Here is a 19,939-nt window from a genome sequence, read left to right on the forward strand (position 1 = left end):
GAAACATCTAACGATAGCTCTGTCTGATCTATATATTTTTACACGATTTATTCATTTGAATTTTTAATTCATAACGGCTTCTTTATTCATTTCATATTGAAAACTTTGGGGCTTCATATAGGATCGTTCACAAAATTGATTTTAACGTGCCGGTGACTGACAGCACGTGAAAGCAGCACGTGCCTTTTTGTAAATGCGAATTCCCTTGGTCAGTTTGACTTTCGTAAAATTCAGTGTTTGACTTTTTATTGTCAAACTGAACAAGTAGCACCTTCCCGTTTTTTTCTTGTTCCACTGTGCTTCTTTTGAAGGTGGCATCATTTGTTTTCAATAAACGCTAGCATTTGTAATTTTGGCACATCTGAGTTTCCGTAGCCACGGAAGTAGCGTTTCACAAGCAACCATCCGGGCCCCGGCGTGACATTCACCGGGTTGTTGGAAACGGGGGTTGTGTAAAAGGAGAAATACGACCACCCTTGGCCCGACCTAGCTGTTTTCAAAATGAGAGTACTACAAGCGGGTCTGTCTTTGGCTAAAACGCATCTTCTCGCACCAGGGAGCGTCACTGTTAAAAAGGTAGCCCGAAGCGTGTTTAGTTGTACCGATCTGACACCAGAATGACAGAGGGGTTTGAATATTGATCTTCCTCTGCCCGGCTTATCTCCACAGGTGCTAATCAACAGCTGTCGGACATGCTCCTCCGGCGTCTACCCCAACGAGAGGATCCGCAACATCGGGATCTCAGCTCACATCGACTCGGGGAAGACCACCCTGACCGAGCGTGTCCTCTACTACACCGGCAGGATAGCAGAGATTCACGAGGTGGGCGCCTGGACGGGTTGTGTTTGGGCATTCCTCTAGGTTCACAGGTGTTCAGTCTGCAGTCCTGATCTGGGTTTCCTCCCCTGTGGTGTGTAGGTGAAGGGGAAGGACGGAGTTGGAGCCACCATGGACTCTATGGAGCTGGAGAGACAGAGAGGCATCACCATCCAGTCAGCTGCTACATACACCATGTGGAAGAATCACAACATCAACATCATTGACACACCGGGTACTAAAAGTTTTGCTTGATCTGGGGCCCATGGGGACAAAAATTTGCTAAGGGCCCCTGTTGATCAGTGGTCGAATGTAACTAAGTACATTTACTCAATTACTGTAAGTACAATTTTTTAAAAACTGATTAATTGGTGTCACTTTGGGGTCTGGGTTATTATGACGTGCAACTAGTTTCTTATGTTTTACAAACCAAACAATGTATTGATTATTCTATAATATAATCAGGAGATTAATCCATGATTCAAATAATCATTAGTTTCAGCTTTATATTAAGTAGTTAAAAAATAAGCTCCGCCTCGACAAACTACCAACTACTAGAGTAACATACTGCAAAGACATACACACACACACACACTATTACTAGTATATGTGTGTGTGTGTGTGTGTGTGTGTGTGTGTGTGTGTGTGTGTGTGTGTGTTTGTCTGTGTCTGTCTATATATATATGAGATAAAGATAGAGAGAGAGAGAGATAGATAGATATCATTAAATACTATATACACACTTACTATATACATTCACAGGGGTAATTCCTCTACATTCAGTACTTTTGATGTTTTAAGTACATTTAATTACATTTTAAGTACGTTTTCTGATTATACTTACATACGTTTACTTAACTAACATTCTCAATGAGGGACTTTCGTTTGTAACAGAGAATTTTATAATATATATGAGTACTTTTACTTAAGTAAAGGTTCTGAATACTTCTTCCACCACTTTCCCCTGTTTTTGGTAATTTGAGTAAGTACTAATAGTTAATGATGCAGGATCCTCCTTAAAGGAGTACTCCACTGACTTAATATTTCACGTCCAGAAAGTTTTGGGCTCTTGCGAGGAACGGTTTAATAACCGAATGGCAGCGTGTCATAACTTTTTAAGCCTTAGTAAGGCTCGAGCTCTAAAAGAACACCGGATCCTGCGTTTCCCATAATTCAACTTGGTAATTTATCTTTGTGATAGACCCTTCCTGCATGGTGAATGTCTGTGTCCTTCAAACCAAATGCCTCCAGTTTGTAACACAGGTTCTCTGGTACAAATTTGGGGTCGAGATAACCCTGATGATGGCCTCACTGGGGTTTATTTTACAGAATTTTAAATCTCCCTCCATAGCTACACAAGACATCACAAAACTACCTGCTCCAGGACTGTAGCTCACAACTCAAAGGTCTCACTAAATCATGTTTACCTTGCTGTATTCCAAAATGTCAACGTCCCCTTGGTGTCGCCCAGGTCACGTGGACTTTACCATTGAAGTGGAGCGAGCGCTGCGTGTGCTGGACGGAGCCGTGCTGGTTCTGTGTGCCGTGGGCGGAGTCCAGTGTCAGACCATGACCGTGAACAGACAGATGAAACGCTACAGTGTCCCTTTCCTCACCTTCATCAACAAGTTAGACCGCATGGGCGCCAACCCCAGCCGAGCCCTGCAGCAGTTGAGGTACAATATGAAATCTACCTTGATCCATGTGTACAAAAATACTCCTGATCTGTTACACATAGAGCTGGGTGATAATGAGAGAGTATTGTTTGTGTGACCATTGGTGCTTTTAGGTGGTATTTTATGAACACAAAAAAGTATGATGTCAAAGAAGAAATCATGAGCCATGTGAATATGTCTGGCAAACTGGTAGATACTGTATATTTATTGTTCCATTCACTCAGCAGACACAGAGGTTTTGTAAACTTATGATGCAGCTTGCAAGGCCACAAAATTTTTTCAACCCATTTCATGATATGGCAATAAAGATCCCAGATCAGATCGAAAATCAATATATTTCCCAGCTCTTTTTGCATCATAGTCTGTTTAACCGTAACTTCAACGTGCATCCAATATGTATTTCCTGAACCTTAGCTAATTTATAAGTTATTAATAAACCTAACAATAGACACTGACAAGAAACTCATGCTGTTGTGTTCTTAAGCTACAATCAGCGACGGAGTGAACCCCCATGTCTCTGTCTTTAGGCTGCATTCACTGGTTAACATGAAAGCATAACAAGCATTCCACAAACAATCCTGTAATCAGCTGTGGTTGTCCTGCTTGTGGCGTCATTTGCTGATTATTCACATGGCGTTTTTGTCTTACTTTTTCTTCAGAACCAAACTGAACCACAACGCAGCCTTTGTGAACATCCCCATCGGCCTGGAAGGGAACATCCGCGGCATCGTTGACCTTGTACAGGAGCGGAGCATATATTTTGAAGGACCATTTGGGTAAGGGATTCCCCTCTGGTAGCTTGACCATGCCAATATCAGTTCCTCTATCAGTGCAACTTGGTTTATCTGCACTGTAATTGCAAGCCCAATAACTTTTAATCACTTCTTGTTTATTTTGCTAATTCTCCTAAATTGTGCCTCAGAATTTAGCAGCAAGAATAGTTTGTTTTTTAGCATAAATGAGAGTGGTAGAAGACAGTTTGGCTACAGTAGAATTAACAGACCTGGAGGCGTCAGTAACGAAAATCATCAAAATCAGCATCTATCAGTTTGCGAGTTTTAATTTCTGTCCCCGATTTTCAACTTCTGAGATTCTGTTCCTGAGCAATTTTAAAGGGATTCAACATTTTCTGCCTCCCTGCAGTCAAACTATCCGCTATGATGAGATCCCGGCAGATATTCGCGCAGAGGCTGCAGACCGGAGGCAGGAACTGGTGGAGTGTGTGGCCAACGCTGATGAAATCCTAGGAGAGATGTTCTTGGAGGAAAAAATTCCAACCAATGACGACCTGAAGGTTCGTGTCTTTCAACAGAGAGGAAGTGTGATAAATCTGAGGGATTTCAGAAAATGATTATAAGGTCTCTCTCAGGATTAGCACCTCACTTCCCACCAAAAAGTATGATGTATAGCCGATTCATCATAGTTTTAAAATAAGTAATTTCACCATTATTTTTTGACTTTACCAGTAAGATAGACCAAGTGTCTACATCCCCTGCAGTGTTTTCAGCTAAGTGCTAACATCAGCATGCTAACATGCTCACAGTGACAAAGCTAACATGATACAAATGTCAACCTGCTGGTGGCGCCAGAAGAAAAATCAGGAGATCACCAGAGTCAGTAGGATTCGTCCTCTGAGCACCATGGGTATCTGTACTTAACTTCAAGGTAATCTGTCAGATACTTGTTAGGACTTTTAATTAAAAATCAAAAATGCCTAAACTGAAAAAGTGATCCATCCACTAGTTTCTGAGCTACTCCAGTCTGGACCAAAGTGGTGGACCTAGCTATGCTGCTTGCGTTGCTAATAAAAATGAGACATCTTTTAGAACTAATTTTAACTAGTTTGCCTTCAAGACATGACATTGTCTGTTGATTAAAGTCAACAAATAGGGCCATGAAAATCATTCAGGATTCCTCAAATTACATATCTAAACGGGGACTTGAACCCTTTGTGCTTGAATGAAGACTAAAAAACATTTGCAGCATGTAACTAGCTCTCAGTCTCTTCTCCCTTTATTGTCTTCCAGGCTGCAATCCGCAGGGCCACAGTGCAGCGTCTCTTCACACCAGTGTTGGTGGGCACAGCGTTGAAAAACAAGGGTGTCCAGCCTCTGCTGGACGCTGTCCTGGATTACCTACCGAACCCCACTGAAGTAAAAAACTACGCTATCTTCAATGATGAGTGAGTAGGGTTGTCAATTTATATACAGTGTCTGCTCATCTAGCGACGGCTGATGAAACTGACATTACTGCACAACATTTCCCAAGAAAGCCTTTTCTTGTAGTTTTGTGCAATAACGTCAGTGGGTTTTCCTTTGTTTTTAGAGATTCCAGTGAAGCATCGAAGGTTCAAATGGACCCTACAAGAGATGCTGCAAATCCCTATGTGGGTCTGGCCTTCAAACTGGAGGTGAGCTATAATGAGAAATAAGATGTGTTTTGTCTTACACCCTCATAGTGTCTTCATTTCTGCAGTTTAGCTCAGCAGGAAGGACTCATTCTGTCATGTGTTGTTGTTTTTTTCCTGTGGTCTCTTATTAACAGGCAGGGAGGTTTGGTCAGCTGACGTATGTGCGGGTGTACCAGGGCTGTCTGAAGAAGGGGGAATACATCTACAACACACGCACAAGCAAAAGGGTCAGAGTTCAGAGGCTCGTGCGTCTCCATGCTGACCAGATGGAGGTGAGAACAAACCAGCATCAGTCAGGAGGTTGTCAGAAGCCACAGTTTTCCATCGGGGGTTTGCAGTATAAATAGCAGAGAAACATAACTGGTCAAAACGGTTAGGTTCCTCTTTTGTCTTCAGTCAAGTGTGTAGATAACAACCACATCCCCTGTGACATCAGAGTAACATGTTTCCATCAGTCTTGCATCAAAACAAGACATGAAACATCAACAACAAGACCTGTTTAATATTTATTTATATATTTCAGTTATTAAAAATAAGCCATTTGGATCAAATCACCCCTGAAATTCAACGTCTTGTCCTGTTATTTCCATTGCTCCTTTGTTCCCTTTCTGTCCCTGCTGTTTCAGGATGTGGATGAAGTTTATGCAGGAGATATCTGTGCTCTGTTTGGGATCGACTGTGCTAGTGGAGACACTTTTACATCAAGGACCAGTGCCAACCTCTCAATGGTGAGTAGCTTTAATGTTTTCACTGGGCTAAAGACCTGTGAAAGAGCAAGAAGCCTGCTCATTTTTAAGATGTTTTTGGAAATAATTCTTCTTTTCCTCTTAACTCCAAGATATAATGAGCATCTAGTGTTCATTTGTTACCAATTTGTCACACAGGAGTCAATTCACATCCCAGAGCCTGTCATTTCCATGTCAATGAAGCCAGCCAACAAGGTAAAAAAGAAATCCTTAAATTTAGCCTTACATACTGTAAAAACTCTGGAGTCTTAATAGCATCTGTAACTTTACTATGTTGTGTTCGGACAGAATGATCTGGACAAATTCTCCAAAGGTATCAACCGGTTCACCAGGGAAGATCCGACGTTCAGGGTTCATTATGACACAGAGAGCAAAGAAACCATCATCTCAGGCATGGGCGAGCTGCATCTGGAAATCTACTCCCAGGTACCTGGTCAGACAGTGTGCAGCTCAAGGATGTCTTGCATGTGTAATGCAAGATGTCCTTCAATGATTGAGACTAATTCTGTGATGCTTTGATGACACGGGTCATCCACTAAGCATTGTTCCTATCACATATGCCAGTGATATTTCCTCTAAGTTTCAAAAGAAAAAAAATTACATCTTAAAACCTCAACTCTGTCGAAATATGACATGGTTATAAACCTGCCGGGGAGCAGTTTTTAAAAGCTACTTTTTACCAAAGTACTATTGTGACTGTCTATCTCCATGCAATAAAAAGAAATGTTAAGTCTGTGAATTATTGTAATTAACTATTGGAAAGGGACTTTGCTGCACCTCAAACTAAATGCTACTGAGCTGAAATCTACATACCTCAGGAAAATGAATGGATATATCCTCATGTTTGAAGGAATTCTCTCTTAAATGTAATATCTGACCTGTGTTTCTGCGGGTTTTTCCGCTTTTTGTTTTGGTACTTTGTTTCAGAGGATGGAGAGGGAATACAACTGTCCCTGTGTGATGGGGAAGCCCAAAGTGGCTTTCAGAGAGACCATTACCGGTCCTGTACCGTAAGTACACACACTCACTCACTCACTCACTCACTCACTCAATGGCTTAAACTGAGCAGTCATATGTATAAACAGTTTATTTAGGCTAAAATACTCTAGCAACCAAAAGTACAGAACAATTAAAGAATATAATGTCATCAGGTATAATGGATTAATCTGAGTCCTGATAGTATTAATTCCACCTTTCTGTAGTTCAAAAAGGTTTGTGCTGCAACCATCAACAGCTAATCTCCTTTTTGTAAACACATTCATGATCCAATATTTGAACATAAGATGTGAGCACCAAGATTTTGCTGTGGTTGTAGTGGCCGTGTGATGAGTGTCAGCAGGTTTAGTTTGTGTTTGGGGGTTTTGCACAGTGCTGGCAGCGAGGCAGCTGTTCCATCTGCAGCACTTTGACGCCCTCTGAAGGAGACCAGGTGAACAGCAGTTTCCAATGAACGATTTCCTGATAAAAGAGAACACAGACTGTCAGATTAACACGACATATCGGGTAGTAAAACTTTTCCTCACATAGTATATATTTAGCATGAGAGTAAGTGTTAGTGCTCCTCTCAACTCACTAATGTACCACACCGATTTACTGCAAGATGCCACTAGTGCTGAAGCTGCTTCATTAACTGGTTATTCTGATAAGCAATTAGTCAGTTTTGGGTTTTTTTCCCATAGTTGCGTATTTGTCTGAATAAGAAATGTTAAGATATTTGATATTTATGGACATTTGTAAGTTATGGTAGCCATCTTGTTCTACAGTCATATAATTAATAAATAAATGTAACTATTTGTTCAGGGTGATGATGAAAAGAATTATTAGCTGCTGCTCTTTATATTACCAGCTTCAAGTGTGTTAAAAGTTTACCATAATAAGTGGTTACCTGAGACGTCATCTCATGCAGCAGTACGTGATAGTCAAACTTCAGCTGGTCGTTCTCAGTTGCCTGCGGGAAAAATAAAACCAAATGAGAGAAAGCGTGTCCAATGCAGATGTTGCAAGCTTAATCCTCAAATGGTGTGCAACTTCCTCTCTGCCCCAGGCCTACAGATTACGTGGCAGAGTATTTGGTCTGCAAAACCTGTCTCGTAAGCCTGATGACCGAAATGTATTGGATAGACTGAGGAGAAGCGCTCCTTCTTTAGTGCACACAGTCTGCAGCTTAATGTGGACCATGCATTGTACATTAATCATGGATTAGTGAAGAATCCAATTTTTTTTCCAATTATCCAATTTTATATTTTTTTAATATAAATAAAAAATATAAAATATATATGTTGAAATTGATTTAAATAGTTACAGAGACAACTATTAAAATAACATCTCTAAACTGCACATTTGGTTTTCTGAAATCGACAATTATGAAAAATCCTGTTTCCATTACAAATAATTAACTCTACTTATCAGTGGAGGATTCATGAGCAGACCCCACAGCAGGTAAAACAACCTACCAGCTGCGTGATGTTGGTCACCTGAGCCATGCTGTACAGAGTGTTTTCAGTGGATTCATGCAGCATGATGTAGCTGGAGGCCACAGCACCCAGGTGCCAGAGAGGCTCCATGCCAGGGTCAATGTTACCGTAGCTATCTGTTGGTCAGAGTGTCAGTGTGAATGAATGCATGGGGCTTGATAATGCCACATACTGTACGTCTTGTCAAGCATACCGTGTCCGCTCATGATGTGCAGGGTGTGAGATTACAGTTTCAAGATTAGTGATGACAGGCATGTGTGTTGTGGCAATATCGTAAAAAAGGGACACAGAGTTCACTTAAGAACAATAAACCGCAACAATGTTGAAATCCCAAAATTCTGCAATTTCACGTAGTTAACTTTGTGCAGTAGCTGACTTTGGGTGTGGATTAGTTGCAACAGTATGCAGAGTTTGTTTTATTGTACATACCAGGTAAATCTGCTGAGAGCAGGCTTTGGTTTGTCTTGTACTGTTGGTAAAACGCCTCTTCTTGAGCTTCAGTGTTGATCTTAAGAAGCTCCTCACATGAGGCCTGGACCTGGGGTGAGCGCTGCTGCTCTCCCCTTGGAAACAGAACCTCTGCGGAGCATTTCTCTGTATTCTGGATGAATTTATAAAAGAGGACAGTGGATTAAGAAGAAGCAAAGAGGGGAAAGGCAGGTTTGATAAGAAAGAAGTGGAGGGGAGCATACAGAGCAAAGGCGTAGTCCTGATGTTACCATGGCAGCCAGTGAGTGAATGTTGAATGTTGCAACACACTGTTAATCATACAACTGGATGTGAGCCTGCTTTTATTTGCTCTTTAGTAAATCTTGTCAAATCTAGTCATACCTTCTCCATCTAAAGCCACTAATTATTCAACGGTGCACTTTAAACTAAAATTCACACCTGCGATTTGCTTAAAATATTTTTCCATAAGTACGATGTGAATGCAGTGCTACTAACTCTTGTAATGTTGTGGATAAATGCAGGCTGTTAAACATAGATTATATCTGTCCCTATTCGAGAAGTTAATTTAGATCTAAACAGTCTTCAAACACAAACACAAATAAGCACCAAAGTAATCTCCCTCTTCAGGGTGGTCAAAGGATTTTAACAATCTGATTCAGGAATAAACTTTTAGGTTTGTAGTTTTATTCTAATTTTAGGGTGCTTTTAACATCTGGTCAGAGGCAATAGATGATTAGACTTCAGAGATTGTGGCTCATTAGATGTTTTCCTTTTTTTCTGATGACTAAGTAGCAGTGTCAACCAATAAAAGAAGTCCAGAAATTATTAATAAAAGGCTTATTTGTGAAATCTACTTAATATCTAAATGCTGTGTTGTAATAATACTATATTGACTGAAAGACTCCTGGGTTTATCTAAAGCATGTGATGGCCCCTGTCTCGAGGTACAATTTATTAAAAAAAACAAAACAAAACACAACAACAACCCCCCCCCAAAAAAAAAACCCAAACATATCCTACATTGCTAATGAACTCCTGCACTGAGATCTCCAGCTGATACTTTCTTCCAGAGTCTGCCACATCCTGAAAGGGAAGTGAACCGTAATCAGAACTTGTATCTCATCACTATTCTGCATTTAGACCGAAGTTACATAGCTATTAAGGTTTCAGTAGTGAAGTTCAGCTGACCTCTGCATTCCCGCTGTGGACCCCGTGCAGTCCGAACAGCCTGTACGGTGAGCCGTAGCGGGTGTTGAGGTAGTGTTGGACCACCTTGGCGGCCCTCTGAGCAGGGTAGTGATCGGGGTTCAGCTCACCAGTCGCCATCACGTCCTCCTCAGCCTCCTCTACTATTAATACTTTCTGCTGTTATTCCAGTATGGAGAATGAGAAATGAAATAATGAGGAGAAAGGAGAACATGAGAATAGAAGCTGCTGTAGGGAGCATGAATGGGCTTCCAGTCCCTGAAGGACTTTGAGCCTTAGGTGTCAGCAGGGTGGAGCTTTTGTCATATCTGGATAAGAAAAGCCTTAGACACAAGGAGGGCCATCCATTGACCAAAGTGGAAAGGGAAGCAAATATGTAGAGGTACAGGGTTAAGAGGGAGAATATAGTGTATTAAACAAAGGAGTCTGACCTTGCCTGTAACTCCCTGCTGATTATATGGCAGGTGGAAGGTTTTACCAGCTCGGTGTTCAGAGTCAGCTGCTCCTCATGCAAGTGGAAAGATAGCTTCCACTTCCTTTGACAACCGGAGCTCTTTGAGGACTGCCCCTTTTTTTAAAGACACAGAGCTCTTTTCTGTTTTTCCATATCAGCTTTACAGAACGTGCGACGCAAGCAAACAGACCCCTGAGAATGTCTTTAACGTAACGGATGACTCAGTCTGATTTGCTGCAACAATTGTACGTCTTTTTGCAGATAAATTATGAAGAAAATATCACATCGATTTGATAGGTGAGGTAGGAGTTTGTGGTTCTGTTTTTGGGACACTATCCATTCTTAAAAGTCTATACAGAAATATGATGCACTAGTATAGTATATTTCTTATTAGATAATTATTAGAAATACAGGTGCAAAAGACCTTTTATCTTTTTTATTTATTTATTTTTTAGAATTGCATATGTTTTTTTCTTTTGCTGTTAAATAGGCAAATGTATTAAGTGGCATATTTCAAGAGAAAATAATCATAAAAAAATGCTGATTCCTCAGTTGGCTCAATAAAATCAATTAAAAACAATAGTCAACCAGTACCTGTATTACATTTTAAAGCAGCTAACACAGCAATGGAATGATGGGTCAAAGATGACACGTGGTCCCACCATCTCGTCCTGCTTCACAATGTGGATATTTTGTCCTATTTCCTGTAGGTTTGAGTTCACCCATAAGAAGCAGACTGGTGGCTCTGGCCAGTACGGGAAAGTTATCGGAGTCCTTGAGCCTCTGGAGCCAGATCATTACACCAAGCTGGAGTTTGACGACCAGACCGTTGGTACAAATGTCCCAAAGCAGTTTGTACCCGCCGTTGAAAAGGTATTCTCAAATGTTAAATTACCTCACTTTAATGTGGTCACAGGTACCTATGTGGGTGTGAGAGATAGAGAATACAGTTTATTTGAACGCAGAGTAAAAGCCATGTACTCGATTTCTCCAACTTTCTATTTCTCTCCTTTGGTCTTCGTTGCCTCTTTCTTCCCATCATGCTGCAGGGCTTCAGGGAGGCCTGTGAGAAGGGACCCCTGAGCGGGCACAAGATCTCCGGAGTCAGATTCCTCCTGGAAGATGGAGCGCATCACATGGTCGACTCCAATGAGATCTCCTTCATCCGTGCAGGAGAGGGCGCTCTAAAGCAAGGTGAGTGTTCAGTTGATTGAGTTCTGGCCTGTTTTCATTTTACTTTATTTAATTCTGGGTCTGCTTCTTCTGTATTGCTTTTGGTGTACGTTAATGTTGCCTTCAATGTCCTCTCCACAGCAATGGAGAAGGCCAACACGACCATACTGGAGCCAATCATGTCTGTAGAAATTGTAGCACCTCAGGAGTTTCAGGGAGCAGTGATTTCTGGTGTAAACCGTCGGCATGGTGTTATCACAGGACAGGACGGGGCTGAGGGATACTTCACTCTGTACGCGGATGTGAGTCGAATTTGTAGATATTTACACATGCAGCATGTATCCAGAGTCTTTAAACTCAGAGTACTTGTTCTATCATCCTTCACCACCATTTGTATTTGAAATAATTTCAGCCTGTTTCTCCCAACAGATTCCACTAAATGACATGTTTGGCTACGCCACAGAACTACGCTCCTGTACTGAAGTAAGTTCAAACTAAACACTCTACAACTTTATAGTCCGTTATACTCTTGAGCATTCACGGGAGCAAATGTGTAGGTTTGGTTTCAGAAGTGCGGACAGGATAATGAGACTCAAGAGTCAGATAAAAAAAATATATATATATGAATTTTACATTATGTCAGTCAGTTACAGTTTCATTATTACGAAACTGGTTATCAAGCTTTCAAAAAAAATAAATCAATAAAATAAAGTCAAAATGCTATGTAAAGTCCTGTGCTAATAATACACTAACCCTTTATAAAGTCACATTTAGAGACCTAATATTTTGTGATGAATAAAGAACTGTATTTGCATGTTAGCTAAGCACTGTGCTTTACTGCCTTGGATGTTCAACCATATTGACTGTAATTAAAAATACAGACTAAATTTTCATTGTTTATTCAGGGAAAAGGCGAGTACACCATGGAGTACAGCAGATATCAGCCGTGCCTGCCAGCCACACAAGAAGAACTCATCCACAAATACTTAGAGGCTACAGGGCAGCTGCCTGCAAAGAAGAACAAGTGGAAGAGCTGAAAACTCTGTCTACTCAATCATACACTATTGGACTTTAAAGGAGGGACAGTTGCCATGTCAGACACCTTTTCTGCCCATCATCAACCATAACTCGACAATGAGGCTTTAATTCGTGGAGCCAAACAAAACTTTGACATTTTACTTTTGTTTTGTGGTTAAAGCTAATTTTCCTCCATAGTGATTGACCCCTGTGAAAAACCTACTGTATTTATTACTTTGATTTTAGCACAAATCGACCTCTATGCTCTGTAGTCAACATTTTGTAAGATGGTGGTTGGTAAAAAGAAGCTCAGCGTTTTGACTTGAGCTTGTAATGGCTTCTGTACTATGTACAGAATGGATTTGATGTTATAATGATTGCAGCAAAGATACATGTTCTTCTTTTAAAGTGTAATTGTTGTTTTTTTTATGTGCAGATCGTTCTTTTCCCAACAAAGTATCAAACACTTAGTGGAAAACCCACCTTTTTCTTGCACAGAACCACTCATTGAGGTAAACTTGAGCAAGCAGATGCTTCCCAACTGATTAGCAACAAAACAAATTAGAAAACCAAAACCTGCAAAAAGAAACAGAATTGTGCACTAATACCAGTCAGAGCTAGTTCCTTCTCACCTGTCCAAAGATCTCAGTTTCCTCTGCCGTCTCTGGTACGCTGTTGGGATAAGCCGACATATCCGCTGAGGCAGACTCAGGTGTGATCGTCACGCTGGGGCTCCCGGTTACCCCCATTAACACAGCCAGAAAAACGAGGATCCTCAAGCCCATTACAGTATGCTGTAAAACACAGATGCTAGAGAAAGGGAAAAGCCAGTTCTGTGAAGGAGTCCAAGCAGGGAAATGACCTTCCAGTCAGTGTGGAGTTATATAACAAGAGAAGGAGGGGAAGCAGAGAGAAGAGACTGTCCAGATCCTGCTGTCTTCCTGGCACGATCTGTTTATTTTTTCCTCTTATCTAAACAAACCGCTCCACTTTATCTGGCTCAGTTCTTCATACGCTGTCATGCAACTCACTTAAGCTGTCAGCCACTAAATGTTTCGGCACCCTCACAAGAAGAAATGATGAGTTTAGCAACAGTTTTCCCATTAGAGCTGCTGCTCATGAAGCAGGTGTGATTAATATGGGAAGTTGATGGGTTGCAGCCTCGCTTGGTCCACAGTGTGTTAGTGGGAGAAAAACCTTCACTGAGCCAAATTAAACAAGCGCTGGCAATTTGGGGTAGTTCAAACACAAAATCTAATCTAAGATTATGTTGGAGAGGCAGGCTATGCCACATCAAGAGGACAGCAAGAAAAGTAGGCTCATCACAAGACATCTACTACAGAATATTCCCACAGGAAATAATGCCACTTTCTCAATATCTAGTTCGTGAACAATGGTGTCCTTTTTTTTTTTTTGATGAACCTGACAAGACATAATTCTTCTTCATTCATGACCTTGAAAACAGTAGTTGAGAAAAGCATCTCTCCATAAGGTCAGTCAGTACCAATGGATCTTGCAGTGTGATATTTTTTTTTTGTCGATTATCGTTCTCCTTGTTTAGCCTGGAAACCTTGGCTGAGTTATCTTGATAACTGATGAGAGAGGAAGAGGAAACTGGAGAGAGAACTCTGATTCTTAAAATGGCTGCTGACGTGGATGGCTGTCTAATATTTCAGAAATATGTTGGATGTTCCTCCATGTTTTGCAAAGCAGTATCCATCTCATAAACACAATTCCGCCTCTGGTAATGTGCTCTAGCTTCTTGTTTTCCTATTGAATTGCCTTGATTGGCTCCATTTTGAATCATCGTTAGGGCTGAAATTTACAATCCTTTCATAATTGATTAATGTGGCAATTATTACAATTTTTTTTTACAGTCACACTTCCTCAGAGTCTAAAGTTGCACGTTCAAATGTCTTGTTTTCTCCGACCAACAGTCCAAAACCAAGAGATATTCAGTTTACAAGCAGCAAATCCTCACATTGGAGAAACTGAATTTTTTTCAAAAAGGTTGCTGATTATTTTTCTGTTGATCAGATAATTGATTAATTTGCTAACGATTTTAGCTTCAATCACCACTAGTCAAAAAAATACTCCCAATAAATGGAAAAAAATTAAGAGTCAGGAACACTACAAAAACTAATCATTACTATTACTCATAAGAACAATCACTCTTGCAAATAGTGTGTACAATATTCTGTAATACATGGTCGATGTATTTTATATAGAAAGAAATTATTGGAAGAAACTTTAACTCTGTATTAAAAGCTTTTAAGACACAGAGCAGATCTCAGTCAACTTGTTCCTCTTTCTCCTCTTCTTCACATGAGGCACTTGTTGGAAAACTGCTGTACTTTGAGGACCATTGCTCCTACTCCGACCTGTCTCGGAAACCTGATTCTGCTGTCTTTTATATTCATCACCGTCATTTCCCAGCCGCACATCTCGAGGCAGATTATCAATGAGCTCATAGAGGGTGAAGATGGTGAAGCAGATTTCATCGTAGGCTGTTTTAGCACCACACTCAAACAGGCAGGCGAAGGCCACGGCAGGTGGCGCTCCAGGTGAGGGAGGCAGCTCCAGATATGCCAGGTCAGAGTAAGCGCTGGGTCCCTCGTAGATCACCCAGGGGCCCCGCCAGCTGTCTGGATCACGGGGAAATAGGCTGAGGAACACGCCCAGATCCTTGCGTGCAGTGGGCCATGTTGGGTGGGAGTATACTACCCAGGTGGGGGTGAGGAAATCTGGAGGGGCACTGTGATTGGGTGACAAAGGGCTGGTGGAAACAGAAGCAATGTTTGGAGAGGGAGAGATGGTCTGATTGGAGTGGGTCATGCAGGGCGTCCAGTGTCTGGAGCGGTGTACAGGTTGGTGAAAGTGATGGTTAAGTCTTTGGCACAGATGTAATGGTGCAGGAAATCCAACAATGCTACCATGACAACCATTTCGAGGCTCCACCAGCCGCTGCACCAGCTGCCCCTCCTGAAACATTGCTCCATCATCCAGACTGAGGGCCTGCACCCTGTAGCCGAGAGGGCTGCGAGCATTACAGTACAACACATTAGTCCCATCCTCTTCATCCACAGACACCATCTGACACTCCACGCTCTCTGGGCCCGGCACCGCCTCTCCGAATCGCCAGGTTCTCCCATGGGTGTCACTGTGAAAGCAGAAGGCGTGGGGAGTGGTCTGGCAGAGCTGCCCGAAGCACTCTTTGCACTCGATGTGGTAAGCGTAGGCGGGAATGAGCAGGCGACCTGACTTCAGCTGGATACCGTGGCCCGGGCCGAGAGCAAAAGTGGCCCATTCTGCAAGGAAGGAAGGAAGGAAAAGGGAGACGCGGATGTTGACACATTCACATGATAAAGATGAATGGTACTGACAAACTAAATAGAAAAATAGCAGTTGTAGGAGTAAATACATGACACTTAAACCTCAACAGGTTTATTTATCACATCATATTAAAGGGAACAGGTACCCTAAATACAACTTTTTGTAAATACACTTTTTTACAACAGATTTCGCATTATAATATTGTACAGCTCAGTTTTTGATTTGTTAAAGTAAATACGTTTATCTTTAATGTGAACAGCAGAGAGACAAGACTGTAGTGATGATGTATTCTAGTGGTTCTTTACTTTTATTTTTCTTGTGACCTGTTAATAAGAAGCCACCTCAACTTTTGATCACTGGTCACAGGCTGCATATCTATGATTAATTTGTGAACAGTTTAATGGAAGAGTGATTTTTCCCTATTTCAGATTGTTTCGTTTGAATAATTTTAGAGGCCTGAAGACGTACAGCTATTCAGTATTTCACAAGTAAAAAGCTAATATTATAGTAAAGTCCGAAAAAAATCTTAATTTTTTGTTGGTTTTTTTTTGTATTTTTTGTTATGTTCCAAAACATCTGGCATCTTGTATTTCCCACAGGCCCAGGGGCCCAAGAGGTCAGGCAAATACAATGAGACGCAAAATGACCACAAAGAAACTCAAATCAACCACAAAGAGACAAATTAACCACAAAGACACACAAAATTACCACAAAGAGACACGAAATAACCAGAAAGAGACGCAAAACGAACACAGAGAGCCAAATAAAAAAAAAAGTCGTGCAGTCGTTTTGTGTCTCTTTAAGTCTGGGGGTCCCATATAGGAGGTGGGGGTCCCATTCTCAGATAATCTGTGTTAGGACCCCCATGTTAAGAACTCCTGGGACAGCATAACCATAAGTGGGTATTTTCAGATTTACAGTACTCACTCATATTTTTTCCGGATGTAATATCTGAATTTCACGTCTTGATGCTCAGATTTCCTGCTTAAAAAGACTGTTTTCTATGTTTGTAATACTCAGAATGAATAATCAGAATATCACAGTTGAAGTCTGTTTTAGGTTAGATTTTCCCTTTATGAATGTCCCTTTCTCTGACCTTTAATAGTGTCTCCTATGACCCTCTTTGTAAGGTCGGTGACAGCAGTCCAGGTGTCTCCGTCGTCAGTGCTGCAGATGTAGCAGAGTCGGGTCACATTCTTGCCGGTCACCAGCTGATAAGACTCTGAGGTGTGGCCCAGAACGGCGATGAAGAACAAGAAGAGAGTACCTGTGAACTCATCGTAGACTGGGCATGGGTTCATGGACCGGTGGCCTGACAGGAAAGCGGTGCCCAGGACTCGCATGTCCTCCCACTGGAGCAGCAAAAGGAAGAAGGAACGGAGATGAGAAAGGAAGATATAGTAGATATATAGAACAGATACAGCAAAATGATTGAGAAATGATGAGGGACACAAACGAAAAACAAAGGTACTGAGCAACACTTAAAGGGCTGGTTCACTCAAATTACAAAACACATATTTTCTCATCTACCGCTATCCATGAAAATAGTTTTGCTTTTGACAAAGTAACTCAGCATCCCCCGTGCTGGCTTTTTATGGAGCCTTCGACTGCAGTTAGTCTGTCTCCCTAAGGTCTGAAGGTCAAGAATGAACTTCCACGCTCAAGCTTTGTTAATTTGGTTTCTACATATTCATCTCTGAGGCGTCACAACATTGAAAAATTATATTTAAAAATGTTGAATTTATATGTTCTTCTTTTATTGCTGTTCTTATTATCGCTTTTGTTCTTTTTTTTCTTTACCTTATTCATCTCAACAAGCAATTAGTGACTTCATTGGCGTGCTGCAGTATACACTGTGTCCACTTTATTAGGTACCCCTGTACAATCTAATACAATCCAATACAACAGCTCTACTACAAAGTCTACTTTTATTATGTGTATAATGTTCAGTTTTTTGGCACTGTCATAGAGGAGGTAATTAAATGATGTGAGGGCAAAACATTAGAAACACCCCTCGTAGGCCAGTACAACACCACCTTTAACACTGACCTCAGGAATAAAAATATTATTAAATTTACACATTTTCAAAAATGTCTACAAAAACGCAGCATTATAAGCAGATCTGTTGTATTGAACTACTTTAGATTGTCCATGTGTATTAGAGGGTTTTAAATTAAAAAAAAACTCTAGTTGACCTGTTCTGGGTGTATTTATGTACTTGCTGGACTACTTTTTATTTTGAGCCGTACATTTCAAAGGAACTACTTTTTATTTTAACTGCAGTAGATTTTTAAACAAGTGCTTTTGCGTTTACTAAAGTAAAATAACAGTAGAGTACAGGTCTTCAGTCTGCAGGACACTACGGCCTTCAGACCCCGTGAACACCACTGACCTCCACATAATTTCTGTAGAAACTGCCTTTCCTCATGACCAGCAGGTGAGCCTGAGAGTCGGACGGGCTGAGTCTCTCTTCACAGAAGGCCAGGAAGGACCTGGAGTGGGACAGGTAGAGCAGTGCCGGGACTCTGTACGTCACTCCATTTGGCTCCTTATGGAAAAGCACCGACCTCGCTGGGAAATAGGGTGACTTCATATTCTCTGGTGGGTGAATATTTCTGGGCAACTCCAAATCCTCTGAAGAGAAGAATCAGGATTAAAGCCAGCTTTATTGGAAAGCATCTTAAAGGATAGGTTCAAAGTTTTCCAAGCTTGTCTTAAAACAGTAAGCAGGCGTTCATATGTACACTCACACAGGTTTCGTTTGCTGTAATTATTCCTCCAGTTCATACTGGCCAGAGATCTCCTCATAACATGTGGGGGACAAAAGCCCCAGTCCTCGTTTTTTTTTTGGAATAAAAGACATTTTCAACTTTAGTTGAAGTTAACGTAAGACTGCAACAGTCTCTTTACAAAAAAATTCCCTCTCTCTCTTTCTTCGCTTTTACTATCCGTCCCTAAATGTAATCTCCACATAGATTTAAAAAAAAAACAACGTAAACAGTAGAGAACAAACTGTAAAACAAATTGAAATAAAAAGCTATATACAGTATTGTATTGTACATAAGTTTACTGTAGTGGATTATAGTGCATGCTATTGCACAATATGTACATTAAACTGTAATACATATCATTTATAATTTTGTAGTTGTTCTGGTATTACAGGGTTATTGCACACATGTCTAATTTAACTTTCATTTAAGAGATGCTGCATAAGAATCTGGTTAAAAATGAGAGGGAGCCATCTGAGTCTTTATGTCACTAAACAATCTCTGGAAAAGGTCCAGTTTCAGAGGAAGCCAATTCATCTGTTACTAATGTGAATTCTGTTTGCCATCTCAACCATTGCAGCAGTGTTAATACACTTCTTCTGCCTTATACTGGAGCCACCGTTCAAGCTGGTAAACATCAGATTCATTAGGATAAAACAAGGAAGCTTCTTGTTCAGTGTTTTTGTTCGTCATTGCTTTACATATTCAAGACAATTAAAGCTTCAAATACATTTTTATTTAAGCACAATGTCCTAAATGTGAATCTAACTCTAAAAAGGATGCCACTTACCTCACACATCCAACATTAAGGCTAGATAAGAAAAACGCATCTGGGAGGAGTTGAGAAACTTTCAGAAAACCTGCTGACAAATTTATTCTAATGTGTTTTAGCAACTTCAGCATCACAGTTCAACAGCACGCATTCATCTGCTTCATAAGAGGAACCTCTCACTATAACGGCATTATAAAGAGGAAATTGTACCTAATACACAGGATATGAGCAGAAAAAGGTAAATGGCTGCATGTACTTACATTCACAATGCTCTGGGAGAACTGCTGCTGCTTTGTGACGATGTGCTGTATGTGTCAGCACTTGAATGTTGGGTTGACAGAGTGTAACGTGTGTGTGTGTGTGTGTGTGAGTGTAGTTAGTTTGTGTGTTTTTGGGTGAGGGTCTGGAAGCTATGGCCTCTCCTCTCTGTCCCCTATTCAATGCACCAGTATGACATGGTGTTCACTGACCCGTAAATGGACCACACTCATCAGATCTGCAGCTTTGGATGAATCAGCGCAGAGCAGCCATTGTGGAAATGAAGGCCGGGCGGGGGGACACGCTGGACAATGATTCGATGATCTGCCTCCTCTGGTCATTTTTTTTTGTGGGGTGGGGGGGTGGGAAATTGGCATGGACATTCCT

The 19,939-nt window shown here is 41.1% G+C and overlaps 3 protein-coding genes across 6 annotated transcripts; 1 reads left to right on the forward strand and 2 right to left on the reverse strand.

Moving 5' to 3' along the window:
- The first annotated feature begins 45 nt into the window (after positions 1-45).
- On the forward strand, positions 46-14,415 carry gfm1 (G elongation factor, mitochondrial 1). Its single transcript, XM_040130890.1, has 18 exons — positions 46-576; positions 670-822; positions 919-1,051; positions 2,288-2,492; positions 3,152-3,268; positions 3,636-3,786; positions 4,520-4,674; positions 4,818-4,902; positions 5,037-5,174; positions 5,529-5,630; positions 5,787-5,843; positions 5,937-6,074; positions 6,576-6,658; positions 10,942-11,104; positions 11,281-11,425; positions 11,546-11,706; positions 11,834-11,887; positions 12,310-14,415. Exons 1-18 carry the CDS (start codon positions 502-504, stop codon positions 12,439-12,441), a joined length of 2,247 nt encoding a protein of 748 aa, XP_039986824.1. The 5' UTR covers positions 46-501; the 3' UTR covers positions 12,442-14,415.
- On the reverse strand, positions 6,721-13,231 carry lxn (latexin). Of its 4 annotated transcripts, none has more exons than XM_040130900.1 (7): positions 13,054-13,231; positions 9,760-9,933; positions 9,592-9,654; positions 8,552-8,723; positions 8,102-8,238; positions 7,534-7,596; positions 6,721-7,106 (listed from the first exon to the last, which is right to left on the reverse strand). In XM_040130900.1, exons 1-7 carry the CDS (start codon positions 13,204-13,206, stop codon positions 6,990-6,992), a joined length of 879 nt encoding a protein of 292 aa, XP_039986834.1. In that variant the 5' UTR covers positions 13,207-13,231; the 3' UTR covers positions 6,721-6,989. The 4 variants fall into 4 exon arrangements, with proteins under 4 accessions (XP_039986834.1, XP_039986833.1, XP_039986836.1 ...); XM_040130899.1 differs by having other exon boundaries at positions 9,760-9,936; XM_040130902.1 differs by lacking the exon at positions 13,054-13,231 and adding an exon at positions 10,209-10,956.
- Positions 14,416-14,692: 277 nt separating the features above from the next.
- On the reverse strand, positions 14,693-18,347 carry neu4 (sialidase 4). The gene is made up of 3 exons (XM_040130891.1): positions 18,147-18,347; positions 16,851-17,106; positions 14,693-15,729 (listed from the first exon to the last, which is right to left on the reverse strand). The coding sequence occupies exons 1-3, from the start codon at positions 18,345-18,347 to the stop codon at positions 14,693-14,695; spliced, it is 1,494 nt and encodes a 497-aa protein (XP_039986825.1).
- Between the last annotated feature and the right edge of the window lie 1,592 nt (positions 18,348-19,939).

The sequence above is a fragment of the Xiphias gladius genome, chromosome 7, assembly GCF_016859285.1.
Source record: "Xiphias gladius isolate SHS-SW01 ecotype Sanya breed wild chromosome 7, ASM1685928v1, whole genome shotgun sequence".
NCBI lineage: Eukaryota > Metazoa > Chordata > Actinopteri > Istiophoriformes > Xiphiidae > Xiphias > Xiphias gladius.